The sequence below is a fragment of the Vicugna pacos genome, chromosome 3 (genome assembly GCF_048564905.1).
Source record: "Vicugna pacos chromosome 3, VicPac4, whole genome shotgun sequence".
Lineage (NCBI taxonomy): Eukaryota > Metazoa > Chordata > Mammalia > Artiodactyla > Camelidae > Vicugna > Vicugna pacos.
The window spans coordinates 67107570-67123568 of record NC_132989.1 but is presented as its reverse complement, the minus strand read 5'-3'; the positions used below and the strand labels follow the sequence as shown (position 1 = coordinate 67123568).

General features: G+C 36.9%; 1 protein-coding gene across 1 annotated transcript in view; it reads left to right on the top strand.

The window, feature by feature from the left end:
• MSH3 (mutS homolog 3) overlaps positions 1-15999 on the top strand; it is a 137599-nt gene that overhangs the window by 1422 nt on the left and 120178 nt on the right. Inside the window, exons 2-7 of the mRNA XM_072958444.1 lie at positions 264-384; positions 8199-8422; positions 10080-10286; positions 11937-12053; positions 12447-12566; positions 14167-14310. Of these exons, the coding sequence (XP_072814545.1) occupies positions 264-384; positions 8199-8422; positions 10080-10286; positions 11937-12053; positions 12447-12566; positions 14167-14310 (933 nt within the window). The remainder of the gene's footprint in view (positions 1-263; positions 385-8198; positions 8423-10079; positions 10287-11936; positions 12054-12446; positions 12567-14166; positions 14311-15999) is intronic.

Below are 15999 nucleotides of genomic sequence, written 5' to 3'. Positions count from 1 at the left end.
ATAATCTGAGACAGGTGATGGAAAGAAAAGTAGCAGCCTTGGTTCTAATTAATTTCAGCAGGGCACGAGTTGCTGAGGCTCATGACCTGCCAGTCTCCACGTTGTCTCTGATGATGGTAAAAACAGTTCACTCGTAGCTCTACGTAGATGACTCTATGAAGGGTGGATGGAAAGGACCTTGCTGTCATTCAGAAGTAAGGTTTAAATTACTTTACATACATTAAGTTTTGAGATTAGAGATAACACATCGTTTTCCAATATAGGTTGCAGAAGTGGACAGAAGTAAAAAGAGACCACTGGAGAGTGATGGGCCTGTTAAAAAGAAAGCAAAGAAAGTCCACGAAAAGGAAGGAGGAAGTGATTCATTAATGTCTGAGAACCCTGGTAAGTTCAGGGGCAATTTTTCTTCATTCTCACCAGTCATAGCTCTGATATTCTTGCATTCTCCTGAGGGTGGGAGGCTTTTGGAGAGTTGGGCCGTTTTTTGCTTTGCAGAGAAAAGTCACCACTGTGCTCAAGTAGAGTGGCCCCTTCCTAACGGGTGGTGTGGGTAGGAGGTTGGGGAGTAGAGGTAAGAGCTGGAGTTCTGCATTTTGGCTGTAGTTCTCTGAGTTTTCTCTTTTATTCCCTCTAGCAAATTTTTGTCTCGATTTTTAACAGTGAAACATTCTTGTTATGAAAATTTCAAACAATACAGAAATGTAGAAGGTAGACAGCGAAAGACCTCACAACCCCTCCCTTTCAGTAAGGCTTACTGCTGGTTTTGGAGAGTGCTGTATATTCTTCCAAGTGTTTCTGTTTATACACTTCTGTATGTACACACGTAGACCCACAAATTAGTTAATTAGTAATATTTTATAAATTATATTACATTATGTATACTAATTCGCAACTTTTTTTGCACTTAGCAGAACATTTTGAACAATTTTCAGTGTCAGGAAATGTAGATCTATCTTGTTCTTTTTTTTTTTTTAATTAAAAAAGTTTTTTTTTTGCAGTGGGAAGTAATTAGGTTTATTTATTTATTCACTTGTTGATGGAAGTACTGGGGATTGAACCCAGGACCTCTTTCTTGCCAAGCATGCACTCCACTACTGAGCTACACTTTCCCCCTATCTTGTCTTTTTTAATCATGTAGCTGCTTTTTCTAAATGCTGAAAGGCTTTGGGTAAAACCACCATTTCTGAGCTCCTGGAATTCTAGAGACGTTGGGTGCAGATAGTTGAACAGATTTTTCCCTAGTTTTTGGCCTCAGACAATTTGTGATAAGGGAGGACAGTAAATGCTTCTTTCTTCATTATCCCCAAGAAATTTGGTGAAGAAAATGAGGCAAAAGCAAAAACAAAAGTTTCATTTTAGTGAATCAAGTATGTAAGATATCTATCCTTCCTCAAAAGGTAACATTTGGGTTTAGGGTCCATGTGAAAGCCTTAGTAGGAAATAACTGTAGAAATGGAGATGTATGGCTAAAAGGAAGGATAAATCTGAAGATACTCTTTTCTTCCTTCTACCCAAAGGGGTCATGACAAGAGGCCTGACTTGACAGAATTTGCTGTGTGTTAATGTTGTGTTTTCTGGGGCTGTCTACCTTTGTTTGCTACATTACTCTGCATAGACCTGATCTGTTTGGCATTTCAGTAAATTCTCCAAGCAGTTAATGAGCATCCACTGTTTGCCTGCCATTGTCCTAGAGGCTTTTTGTAGTTCTTTTAGCCTTCCCAACAACCCTTACTGTCCTCTTTTTATAGAAGAAGAGGTGGTGATAGGTGAGGATTGAGGGTTACCACAGTGACTTAACCAGGAACACGGGAGAGCTGAGGTGGAAATGGGGGAACAGTGTTGAAATAAGACCTTTGCTCTTTGTTAAAAGTCACGCTCAGGAAGGGAGAGGAGTGCCCACTAGTCAGAAGCAGGGTGATTGCTCCAACTCAGTTTTTTTTTTAAAATAACCCAGAGTTATTTCACCCACTTGGCATGTGTAACTCAGTGACTTTTGGTATATTCACAGAATTGTGCAACCCTCATTAAAGTCAGTTTTAGAACATTTCCCTCAACCCTGAAGGAAACTTGGTACTCATTAGCAGTCATTTCTCATTCCTAAGCTACCACAAATTTATTTTCTGTCTGTAGATTTACCTATTCTGAACATTTCATATAAATAGAATCATATAATATGTGACCTTTTCGTCTGATTTCTTTCACTTAACAATGTTTCCAAGGTTCATCCAAGTTGTAGCATATATCAGTACCTCTCTCCTTTTTTAAAAAAAAATTGGTTTAATTTCTTTTTAGTGTTGTAAAATAGACATAGCATAAAATTTACCACTTTAACCATTTTTAAGGGTACAGTTCAGCGGTGTTAAGTACATTCATAATGTTCTGCAGCCGTCATCTTCATCCATCTCTAGAACTCTTTTCATCTTGCAAAATTGAAGCTCTATAACCATTGAATAATAACTATCCCCCACCATCCCCGGCTAATGCCATCCTCCTTTCTCTCTATGATTTTAAGTACTCTAAATTACATCATTCCTTTTGCTGTTGAATAATAATACGCCATTGTATGGATCCACTTCAGTTCTTAATGCTTCAATTTATAAATTCTTTTTTATACCTGGGATCCCTAGGGGAAGGAAGCTTTTATACTCACAAAGGAACTTTATACATTTGAAAAGTGATTTGAATTTGTATTTTGAAAACCAATGGAATAACAATAAAAAAGGTAAAACACATTTGAGAAGAAATCCAAAGATACATTTCTAGAATGAGAAGTCACAGTAAACTAAAGTATATATTAGAAAAGTCATATGTTTGAGAAGAGAGGGAATCACAGTATTCCTTCAAAGATTCTTAACCTTTAGCATTTATGACATCTAAGGGTTTTTTTAATTATAAGGTGTTGATTTCCCTAATATGTCTTTTTTCTTGATTTTTAACATTCTTGTTATAAACATTCTTGTTATAAACATTCTTGTTATAAAAATTTTATAACAATTATAAAATGGCTGGCTGCTTTTAAGATTTTCTCTTTAACACTGGTTTGCACACATTTGATTTTGATGGGCTTTAGTCTAGTATTTAAAAAAAATTTATTTCTTTGTTTTTATCCTGTTTAGAGTTCATTTAAAGCTTGTTGGGTTGATGGGTTTATAGTTTTTTTTTATCATATTTGGAAAGATTTTTTGGCCATTACTTCCTCAACTATTTTTTCTGTTTCCTCCGTCTCCTGAGTTTATTAACAGGGATGCTAGGTTACTTAACATTATCCCTCAAATAGATGAAGCTCTTTTCCTTTGTTTTTCAGTCTCATATTTTCTTCTTCTCCATTTTGGATTAACTCTCCTGATGTATTTTCAAGTTCAGTGATCTTTTTTTTTCCTGTAGTGTCTAATGTGCCATAAATTTCATTCAGTGAAACGTTCAGTTCAGATATTGTGTATTTCATCCCCAGAAATTCTTTCTTGTTCCTTTTGAAAATCCCCCATTTTTCTATGTGAATTATATTTCAGTAAAGCTGTTAGTAAACAAAAAGACCTTCCATTTTGCTCCTCTGTGTTTTCCTTTACATTCCTGATTATGTGGAGCATTTTTATCATGTGTTTTCGTGCACTTACATGCTAATTCTGTCATCTCTGTCATTTCTGGATCTGTGTCCCTTGATTGACTTTTCTACTTTTTGCATGTCTACTAATTAACTGTTTGGGTCATAGGTATTTTGAATTTTGTGTTATTGTATACTGGGATTTGTGTTTCTATTAAGAATATTGGCCTTTGTTCTGGCAAGCAGTCAAGATCCTTGTGAATTGGTTTGATCTTTTTAAGGGTTGTTTTTCAGCTTTGGAAGAGAAGGTCTAGAGTAGTCCCATTCCTAAGCCTTGACTTTTCTGGAGTTTGGAAAGGATGCATATTTGCAGTAGCACACCATTATGTAGTATTTCCACCAGGCAGAGGCACTACGTGTTAATAGCCTTGAGAATATAGATGATAGTAAAACATAGTAAAAATTTTAGGAAGTGATGAGGCCTGAGTATTTGTTACCTTTGTTTCTTTTTTTTTAGATTGAAGTATAGTTGATTTACAATGTTTCAAGTACACAGCAAAGTGATTCAATAATGCATTTGTATTCTTGTTCAGATTCTTTTCCATTATAGGATTAAATAAATAAAAATAAAACAAAACAAAACAAAAAAGAACCACATTTTGAAGTTTAAAACAACATGCCCCAATTTGGAATGAATATTTAAAAACAAGGGCACCAATATTAAAAAATTGGTCTTCTAAAAGAAGAGGAAGTTCTTCCCATTACCTGGATTTCTGCTACTAGACATGGTTTGAAGGTGCCTCTTAAATTTATTTTTCTTTTTTTAAGACCTTATCCTCCTTGACTTTTATGTTATTTTTATCTACCTAAGCTTAAATATCTTCTTTTGAGCTTAAACTCTCAAAAAAAATTGGCTGTAGCTTATCTTTCCAAACAGACAATTCTTGAGACCTGAGACCTATGAATATTGATTTATTGTTTTTAATTCTTTATAGATGCTTAACATATATAAAGAAGCATAAGCTTGATAAATTTTCATAAACTCAAGTCACCTGTGTAACCAACACTTAGATCAAGAGGCTATATTACTAGGCCCCAAGGAACCTCTCTGTGCTCCCTCCCAGTGACAACCCCTTCCTCCCACCAAGGATAACCACTCTCTTGACTTTAGTATAGATTTGTTTTGCCAGAACACTGTGTTTAATTCAACCAACTTAAAATATGTTTGTAATATTCCGAAGGTTCTTATTTTTTCCCCTTTTTTAACATGAATTATCTGTAAAACAGATTACTGTACAAATTTTTAAAAAGCTTTTTATAGTGACATATTGACATTTCAGCATCTACTACGTGCTTCCTTCTAGATTAAAATTCTTTATTTAAAATATGATAATTCTTCAACCTCCTTGATCCTTCATGACCTAGTCCTACAGAAGGAGGCCTGAGGAGAAAAAGTAACTACCATGTATTTCCATTTTATGGTACATAAAAAATTAAAGCTCAAACAGTGAAGGTGTTCATTTCAGTGAACGATTTTTTTTAGCGAGGAGTTTTTGGTCCACTTAACATGCTGGGACAGTAGCCATTGCCTTATTTCTAGGGTATATCCTCTTAAGGACTCAGAGACTTGAGTGATAATGCTGCCAAGGCTTAATCTCATGTTGTGGCAGTTTGATAGTTCATTTCATGGCATCTTCAGAAAAGGATGCAGTACAAGTGAGGTTGTAAGTAAAGGAGCAGGATATAGAGGTTGCTAAGGTCTATTTGTGTTCTCTTAACCTAAAATAGGGAAACAACCAATTATTTTACCAGCAAAATGTATTTGTTTGGGAGCAGCAAAGAATTGCAGTTCAGGACACGCAAGTATGGCAAATCACATGCAAGTTCAGCAAGGCAAAGGAGAGGAAACTCTTATAGAGAAGAGGAAGTTGAGAGGGGGCTGTTATAAACAAAAAGTCCATTGGAGGAAACAGAGTTCCAAGTATAGTGGGTTTCTTTGGCTGAGTTGTGACAGTCTCTCATTGGTTGAACTGCTGCCAGGCGAGGGGAAAACCTTTCTTCCTCCTGCTGGTGGTAGTAAAGTAGTGTCACTGCCTGCAGCAAATGCAAGGTATGGCTCTTCCAGGTTATGATCTGTATTGATGTCCACTGATATATGCAGGAGAGCACCCCCTCCTGGCCTCCCAACTTCATCTTAGTGAGATTTCCTTTTTAATTTCCATAGTGCTCAGTTTTCCAAGAACCAGGTGTTTCACAGTGGTTAGTCTTCCTCAAGGCCCAGTGGAGGGACTGGGGCCTATACTTGCATCTCCTCTCAGGCATGAGGGTTTCACAGCTCTTGGGGGCTTTTCATTTGAGAAGGCTTCCAATTTAGTTTTTTCCATTGAGGGCCTTATGGGGTATTAAAATCTCTCTTAGGTATCCATGAGGAAGGCAATGAAAGATTTTTGGCTTTCCTTTGTAAGCATCATTCTTCCCACATTTCCCCCTGGTTTATTTTTAGATAATTCAAGATACAATGGTCCTGGGAGCATTGAGAAAAAAACTAATTTTGGATAATTTCTTGTGTATCACAGTTCTTTCTCTTAATATATATTTTATACTCCAGGAATGATGATGGTTTGATATAAATGAACAGGGGTGGAACACCTTCTTTCCAGACTCTTGAGCTGAGGTGCACCCATGGAAAGTCATTCTAGCCTAAGAGTGAAAGATGGCTACACAGAAAAAGAAAAGAAAAAATTTGAAGAGATGTGGAAGGATAGCAGAGAGGTTAGACAGAAACATGCGCTCAACCCAAGATTGCAGCTGAACTGATGTAAGCCTTTCTGAATTGAGTATAACTCATGATGGAGCTTCATGGCAGAACCTTCCTTGCCAGTGGTGAGAGTAGGGTGGCGGGGTGGGGGAGGTTGGAGCGGGGGAGGGCATGAAAGTAGGCCATCAAGGGATCTTACACATGCACTCTAAGTCCTTGTCATCAGGTCCACATTGCTCCCGATCCAGACAACCAAACTCCCAAGTTTCTGGAAATAAGGCCATAGACGTGGAATGTTTTGAAATATGAACTTTACTGTTTACTTAAACAAAAATAAATAAGAAGAAAAGAGGAACATTCACCAGCTAGAAGAGTCTGGCTCTTTCACCTCAGTTTTTAACACTTCAGTTTTAGATGCATTTTTATTTAACATGAGTACAACTCTAAGACTTATACCCCACCTCTAACCCAGGAGAGTTTTGTATCGATAGGAGGGAAGTCCTTATATAATATAAAAACTTACACTGAAGAGTGATTCAAGTACATATCCCGAGAAGTGGAGAGTAATAGCAACTGAGATGAACATATACATTTGAAAAGAGATTTCAAATATATTTTTCTAGCTATAAGATTAACAGGAGACAGGATAAGGTATGCATCTAAAAAGAGGTTTGAATATAAATATGGAAAGATTTAAACTTTATAAATGAGCAAAGCACAACTCTTGCCTTCAGAGTGTTTTTGCCATAATGGGAAAGGTAAGAGTTGATAAATGCAGTCCCAGTTTCTTTATAGTTAATAGTAACTATGTAATGGTATTGCTTTAAAGGGTAAAATAATGTATTCTGACATACAGTAGGTACCTTGTACATGATAGTTTCCCTTTTATGGATTGCTTGCTTTTTAATAACTGCTAATTGGCAGAATGTGGTAAGTGCTAGGCATGTGATCTTGTTATAGGAACCCAGAGGGGAAAAAAAGATGCTTCTAAACTGGGAGAATTAGCTGAGTTTCATGAAAAAAAGTAATTTTTGTGGAAATTAGGGTCAAGGGCGTTCCAGGGAGAAAGACTAGCATGAGCAAAGCTGTGGAGGCAGGAGAGCCCACATCCTAGGGGTGGCAATCCGGTTTTCTTGGTCAGTTCCTGGTGTCAGTATCTTCAGGTCTTTCCCATGGAGCTGGTCAGTTTCCCCAGTCCAGGGTCTTCCCGGCTCCTGCCTGGCAGGAGAGCTCTGACTGCCTGTGTTGAGAGCTGGTGAGAAGAGGCTGGTTTCTCAGCGTAGGGCTAAGCCTGTGTTCCCTTGTTCTGGCTCAGGCACAGTGCTGCATCTCAGCTGCACCTAATTTGCCTTTTCTGTAGACGTCTCTGTCTTTCTCTGCAGCAGAGGAAGGACAGCTGCCCTTGAGCTGGGAGTTGGGCAGGGGTCTAGGGATTAAATTGTTTGGAACCAATCCTCCTTATTTTAGAACTTCCTTTTTCTCCATTTCCACAGCTACTGGTGTTCTGATTTCTGAACCTTTTAAGCATTTTGGGTTGTAAAGAGCATTGGTTCTTGGTTTTCTGTACTACTGACAGAATTTAGCTTTTATGTGTGCTACATTCGTTGTTACTCATCTGTTTTTCCTTCTCGCTTCAGATATTTTGTTTACAGTTGTCACCTCTCTGTTTCTCTCTGCCATACTGTAGTTTGTAATGGGGTTTTAGGACCAAATGAAATTAGATATATGTTTCAGTGTGCCATTTTCACCCTGAACCCAATGTTTCTTATTTCTTTATCACATTATAGTTAGATCCTTTGCTTTAGTGAGAAGCTCCCTCTTAAAAATTCTATGCTAATTATGATCGGATGTAATGAAACAGAATACTCCTGTTTTATTTTCTTCTGACTTCTAACTAAGAGCCAAAGAAACATCTGAAGACCAGGATTGTTTCACACTCTCTGGAAAAATTGAAAGAATACTACTACCGTAATTCTGCCCTTCATCAAAATCGAGTTCAGACCAAGCCTCTTAAGGAGAGATGTGCAGTGCTGCCAAAATGCACTGATTTTGAGGATATCGATCGTCTGCGTGCAAGGAATGCAGTTTCTTCTGAAGAGTCCAAATCTCAGATTAGTCAAAAGGTATGTAACTGTTATATGGATGAATATCTAGTTACCCAGAGCTGCAGGTTCCGAAGGGCCATTAGGTTTTGTGGATTCACTCAAGGCAGTGGTTCCCAAACTTGGCTGAGCATTTAAAATATCTGAGGGAGCTTTTGCTTTTAGTTTTTTGTTTTTTAAATACCTGGAGATTCTGATTTACTATCTGTTAAGGCGGGATGAATTGGTTCTATTAAAACAACATAAAACAAAAAAGCCTCCCAGGTGATTCTGATTTATAGCCTGGATTAGGGGCCACTGACTTGGGGGAGATTCTTTATTGATTAATTAATACAAGTATAGTTTCTTATAGTCCTCTTTATAGTTTCCATGATTAGTCTGGAAAATCATGATAATTTATAGAGATGTTTTGAGGTTTTCAGTTGAAAGCTTGGCTGAAATTAAGTAAATTCAAAGGTAAACTAAATGCATATGGGTTCCTTTCTTCCACTGTTTTGTGATTCTTAGTGTTTTTCACCATTGCAAAGTCAGGTAATTTAACTCTTGATCCATCACTGAAATCTGCAATTCAGAGTAGTGGCTCTCAGCCCAGCTTTAAATTAGAATCACCATACTGTAATAATTTTGTATAATCACAGATGGCTACTAGACTTATGATCATTTTGTAATATATTTGATTGTCAGATCACTATGTTGTACACCTGAAATTAACATAGTATTGTATGTCAACTGTACATCAATAAAAAAATTAGAATCACCTGGAGAACTTTAAAAACAGTATTAATAGTAAGAACCTTTCTTTAGAATCATATTTAGTTGGTTTTCATGATAAACTGGGCATGGATGTTGTTCAAAAGCTCTTATTTTAATGTATAGCCATGGTTGAGAGCCATTGAATTAGAGAAATATTTCTTTACTTTTTTTTTAGTTCTTTGAATCTAATGAAAATTATGGGTTCTTTACTCAGAAAAATACCCAGACCAACACAGTTTTGTATCTGATTTTCAGAAGTTCACACTCTTTCTCATAAGCAAGGAATTTGCTCTAAGTTGTTATTGGATTTAGCTATGATTTTCATATAAAAACGTATGGCTGGCAGGAATACTAATGTTGAAAATGTAAGCTTGTTCCTTATGCTTTCCAAAACCTCTTCCTCATATCTCTTTACCAAAAAAGTTGTGATTTTTCTTGGAATAAAGATTGTGGAATATACTATCATTTAAGCTGTACTTGGAAATTTAAACATTAAGTGCAGCTTTAGCTGCTGACATGCTTGTTGAAAGTGGTTTTGCCTTATTGCTGAGAGAGAGAGAGAGAGATTCCTGCCTCATGACTTTTTGTGCTTTATACATCTAGGAATAAATAAGGAAAAAAATTATTATGATAGGTTTAATGAAATCAAATTTAAAAAGAAATATATTAAAACTTAGTTTAGGCTTTTAAAATTTGCTTGAGTAATTAAGCAGGAGTTTAGTGTGGCTCATTTTTTTTTCAGTCTTTTACTTTGAAAAAATTCCAAACCTACAAGAAAATTTGTCTGAATAAACTATATGCTTCTGGAAACCTTTCACTTGGATTCACCAATTGTTAGCTTTGTGCCAAATTTGCTTTCTTTCTCTCTCGAGAACTATCATTATGGTTAATACTTTTTGAACTATAAAAATCTTTTGGTTGCCAGGACAAGACACTCAGTCATTTTGGATCATCACATAGGAGTTATGAAAACTTACAGAAAACTTCTGACTCTAAACCATCTAATAAACGGACCAAAAGCATCTACACACCATTGGAATTACAATACTTAGAAATAAAGCAGCAGCAGAAAGATGCAGTTTTGTGTGTGGAATGTGGATATAAGTATAGATTCTTTGGGGAAGATGCAGAGGTGAGTCTTTTCAGATACTATTTTGTGTTTTTCTTGTGTAGCCTTACATATTTTCCAGTGTTTTTGTTTCATTTTCTGAGCTTATGAAAAAGCTAATGTGATCAATTAACCTTTTAAAAATGCTTTCATTTAAAGTAAAAACTAAAAATAAACACAAGCAAACTTGGTAGATGCTAGACTTGCAGGGAAGGAGGTCAGGGGTCCAGGTTGGAATGTCTTATCCTCCATGATCCTATTCTAGGACCTTTCAACCATCAAGAGTTGATCGTGAATGGACCGAATGTTTAAGTGAATGAATCATAATCATGCAAGTGTTCCTAATGAAGACTCAAGCAAGAAAAAAAATTTAGATGTACAGAAATTCCTCTTTTTGTCCTTGATTTATGAATTTTCTTAGCCCGGAGCATAGTTAAATCTCAGTGGAAGAGCACAGTAACTCTGCCAGCCACCAATAAGTGTCTGAAGTCTTACAGGTTTCTGTATATCAGCCATGCTCTCCTAGTCTAAGTTGAGTTTGTATTTAATTTGAGGTATTTGATGTAGACCTAAGTTAGGAAGGTTAAAAGTAAATTTGAGCATTTAAGGGCAAGCTTAGCGAAGTGTTGCTGATGGCGCTCTGTTGAAATCATGACTGATGATTCTGTAGTTTGAGGCCTGGCGGGATCATCCATCATCAGACGGTGGTGGGGTGGTACGTCCACCACCTTAGGGATGGGAAGTGAAGACTTGGCCAGTTTCTTTCCTTACAGTTTCTAAATCCTGTGGCAGGAAAGTGGTGTTCTCGGATTCACACGGCATCGTGCTGTCTTCTGTGTCGTGAAATTAGACTTTGAAATGACATCTGCATATTTCCTGCAGACGGGAACAACATAGTTGGCCTCTTGGAGGTGAAGGGATGAAAGGAAGTGCTGTTCTCTGCCGTTCTCTCTGGGTTGAGTGCTGAATTCAGCCTTGGCCACAGCAAAGAGTGAGGTTTTCTTGCCCTGCAGTGATGAACTAATACAGTGCAGAGGTGGGTGGTGTACGGGAGCGAGAGTGTAGGAATAACAACAGTTCTTTGGCTACAATGGCCAATATCTGAGCCATGGTGCTTTTCAGAGAAAAGTAAGAGAGTCAGTTGGTGCTGCCGGATTCTGCATTCCTCTCACTCCTGCATCATTAATTAGCTCACCAGAACAGGGGTTCTCGTCTCACTTCCTTAAAGATGCCCTCTCTCTAAGTAGAGTGCATCGTTTACGTGTACTCTGTAGTATCTCCTAATTTTCAGTTATTTCTGTGTGCTGAGTAGCAAATTCTTACTCCATTACAGTCTCTTGCTCTCTATTGAATTGTCCATGTACAGAGAAAATTGAGCACTTTAAGGTTTTGATAGATCTAAGGATATAGAAGAAGACTTGTCATATTTTTCTGAGTCGTTTATAGATATAGATACTGGCCTTGAAGTTAGGCCATGGACTCTGTTAAAAAAAGATTAAAATACAGGCTTCTCCACAGGGAGTTTCTTTTAGATTTTTTGATTGATAACACCACACAGAGAAGTACAGCAATTCTAAATGTATAACTGGATGGATTTTTAACAGAGAGAACAAACACCACACAGGGAATCTTGAAATAGAAATTTATTGATACTTTGTTTTTACATTTTTTTAGATTGCAGCCCGGGAGCTCAATATCTACTGCCATTTAGATCACAACTTCATGACAGCAAGCATACCTACTCACCGACTGTTTGTTCACGTGCGCCGCCTTGTGGCAAAGGGATATAAGGTCAGCTTTGGCTTCAAGTGGTGGGAAAAGGGGATTGGAGCCTCCGAAACGTTTTCTAAGGTGGTAGGCTGTATGTAATTGGTTTTGGAATTTGGCATTTTGGAGAAAATTAAAGTTTGTCATAAATTTTAGCACTATGTTCATGAGTTTTGAATGTATTAGATATTAAGGGTAAAAATTTTTTTCAACTCTGGGATAAAGTGTTTCTTAGTGGTTTCTCCACACTTGCAAGGTCCCTGTGATATCTGTTACTTAAAGTCTTCCATCTGGACATTGTGGGATAATTTATTTATTTTAAATATTTCATAATTAACCTTTCAAAATCTCAAAATATGTTTTCTTAACCAGTTTTCCATCAGATTTGATATTCATCATTTCTTACTTTTGTTGAAGGTGGGAGTTGTGAAACAGACTGAAACAGCTGCATTAAAGGCCATTGGGGACAACAAAAGTTCTGTCTTCTCCCGGAAACTGACTGCTCTTTATACGAAATCTACACTTATTGGAGAAGATATCCTTTTTGAATAGGAATTTATTTTCTTAAATGTTACAAAGGCTTTGTTTTAAATAACTTTTTAAAAAGCTTTGATTCTTTGATTGGGTACCTTTTTGGGTATGGTTACTTTGATCTTTGATTAGTATGTGGCTAAAGAAAGGAGGCTTGATAATGGGTGGAAAGAAGCAGTTTTCAAATGCTGTAGTAAAAGGAGAAGAGAGTTCATCATACTTTAAGAGCAAGAAAAAAGACCTGATAAAAGATGATAGGTTAGCAACTGATGTGAACTTGCATCTTCCCTAGGCCTGCGTGGGCAGGGGTTAGGTGCTTAGGGCTTACAAGCTCCGCTAGATCTTCCTAAGAAAGACCTAAAAAAATAACTTACTAACTTCATAGTGTGAAAAGAAGACTACAAAGTTAACACAGTTAGCTGCTTATAAAACATAATAGTAGGCCATCTTCATTAATCATTAGCATCATAAAAATTTTATTACTTTTGAAAATAGATTATAAGCTTTCTCACTTCGAAGAATCCTTAGTATGCACGATTGCACCCCAATTTATGGTCATTCATAAATTCAGTGAGTTTTTTGAAGCAAAATGATTTCAACAGTGAAGTCATAAAATTCTGTCAGTTTTTTAAAAACCAAATAATGATAAGTAAAATGAGATAAGAATGCATTTTGAAATGTTTACTGTGGGATGAGGTCAAGTCTCTTAGAATGAAAGAATGTGGGGATAAGGTCGTAAATGACACTGTGTGAAAGTAATATTTTTGTTAGGGTTTATTGCAGATCTTATTTAGTGTCCTGCTTAGCATCTACCCAAATTGTGAAGACTTTTTTTCCATGAATTCCGTGAATAGGGAATGGTTGTCACTCAGACTGGACCCCAAACCGTTAGTTAACAGCTCTGTATTGTTCTAAGGTGATCAGGCTGTAAGAACCTGGTAACTTTGTTGTTTCTTTTGCCTGAACTTGGGTCTCTTTTTCAAAGCCTGCTTCTAGAACTGTACCCCTCCCTGCTTCTCTTTTGTTGCTGCTACGGCTCTTATCTGCTGATACCCAAATTGGATGTTCCCAGACTGACTGTTCAAAATCAGCTGTCATCCCTGAGAATTTATTTACTGGACACACTACACATGCGCATACACACACACACAAGTTTCTGTTTTCTGTTTTGGTTTTCTTTTCTCATGCCTTTAAAAAATTCTCTTGCTATTTCTGGGATTTATTAGGCACTTTAAAGGAGGAAAGTAATTTACACTATTTTAGTGTATTCATGCTTTGACTTGTGGAATTAAACATTATGGGATTGTTAAAGCTTCAAGTTTCAGCTTCATCCAGATAAAGAAGAGAGTTAATATTTGGGCTTCCACAGGATCTGAGGTATATCCCAGGCCCTTTGGAAGTGAGAGGGTAATGGTTGTCTGTCCTTATGAGCCTTATGTCATAGGGAAGGTAAGGCATGTAACTATGATCAGAGTAAATCAGAAGAATGAGTGCTGTATGGAAGATTTTTGCACAGAGCAAAAATAGCCAGGAAGAAGAACCATTATTTTAAAGGAGAAAAGCTAATGGGAATGTAACATTTGTTTTTCTTTAATAAGTATTACATGTGAATCCTTTAGTCAAGCTGGATGATGCTGTAAATGTCGATGAGATAATGACTGATAGTTCTACCAGCTATCTTCTATGTATCTGTGAAAATAAGGAAAATGCTAAGGACAAAAAAAAGGGGACCATTTTCATTGGAATTGTGGTAAGTACTTTGTAGGTGAAGAACAAATGATAGATGTTCGTGGTGTCTTTAAATATGGGTAATCGTGGATGGTTTATAAAGAGGATGTCTGATTACTTGTGTCCTCACGTAATTGTTCTAGAAAAACATTTTCCTCATAATTTTATATGTTAAATTACTAGTTATAATTTTCTCACATGGCCTCCTGGTACCCTATGCTTGGGAGAGATCCTGATAGCTTCTGTCTGTGGGCTCTAGGATTCAGGGTTGAAGAGAGACACAGTGGCAGGCGTGTGTGTGGACACTGTACAGACAGCAGAATAAAACCCTTAAGTCAACACATGCAAGGGTAACAGAGAGTCTCACAGATTCCCTCTAGGGATTTGAAGTTAAACACAAATGTCATGTCTAGATTAAGAGAAAAGGATCGTTAAGGGGAAATGATAGCTGGCTGATTCAAAACTTATATTTAATCAGTATTAGGAATACTTATAGTCAATTTCCAGATAAGTATAATTTGTGAATCATAGTTTTATTGATCATGGCTCCTGGCAATTTGTGAGCAGATTTGCCCATTTACAGACCTCCCTGGACTCTGCTCAAAATCTGAGACTTTTTAGGGCCTGTCAGACTCCCTTGTTCTGTTAAGCAAAAGCAGGACTCCTTGCCTAAGTAATAACTAATTCTCTTTGCTTTTTATAACTTTTGCATTCAGCTCCAATGTCAACAAAAGTTCTTAGAACCCAAATGTCTCCAAAGTACCTTTTAATACCTCATTCTGGCTGCATAACCTCGTGCTAACTTGACATTTGCTTAACCAATAAGCCTTTCTCTCAGGGAGTTAGCATGTCTGTTGAATGGTTCTAAATGATTTTTTTATCCTTGAGAAGCACTTTTTATCTAGCTGCAGGCAGTTGAACCTGTCTACAAATAGTAAGGTTATTTGCTTTTAAGCTTCAACAAATGTAATGCTATTTTATATTTACCTGAAACTCAGTCTGAGGAACAGAGCTGATAGTAAACAATTCCCCTTTAGTGGTTTTAGAAATACCCTGTGGCGTACTGCCAAAGTTAACCACAGTGTACCAACTGGCCCGCAGTAGGAGAAAAAGAGAAGTGATAGTTTGTGCGTCCGGCGTTTTCTCTACCCCAGCAGCCACTTTTGGGCTGGTGACATCCGGGCCTCCAGGTCTAGGCTGCACCTGTCTCCTGAGGAATTTGGCTGATAAATTTATTGCTTGAACTTACGTAAATAGCTTCCGTAAATTTGGTTTGTAGATTGGGAGATAAACTTAAAAAAAATTTTTTTTTAATATATAAACTTTTTTTCCATTGAGTTATAGTCATTTTACAATGTGGTGTCAAATTCCAGTGTAGAGCACAATTTTTCAGTTATACATGAACATACATACATTCATTGTCACATTCTCTTTTGCTGTGAGCCACCACAAGATCCTGTATATATTTCTCTGTGCTACACATTATAATCTTGTTTATCTATTCTACATTTTGAAATCCCAGTCCCTTCCCACCCCCTGCCCCCCTGGCAACCACAAGTTTGTATTCTATGTCTATGAGTCTGTTCCTGCTTTGTATTTTTGTTTTCTGTTTTTAAAAAAAATTTTTTTAATCGAAATATAGTTGACAGTGTTGTATCAATTTTTGGTGTACAGCATAATGTTTCAGTCATATATACAATATATATATGTA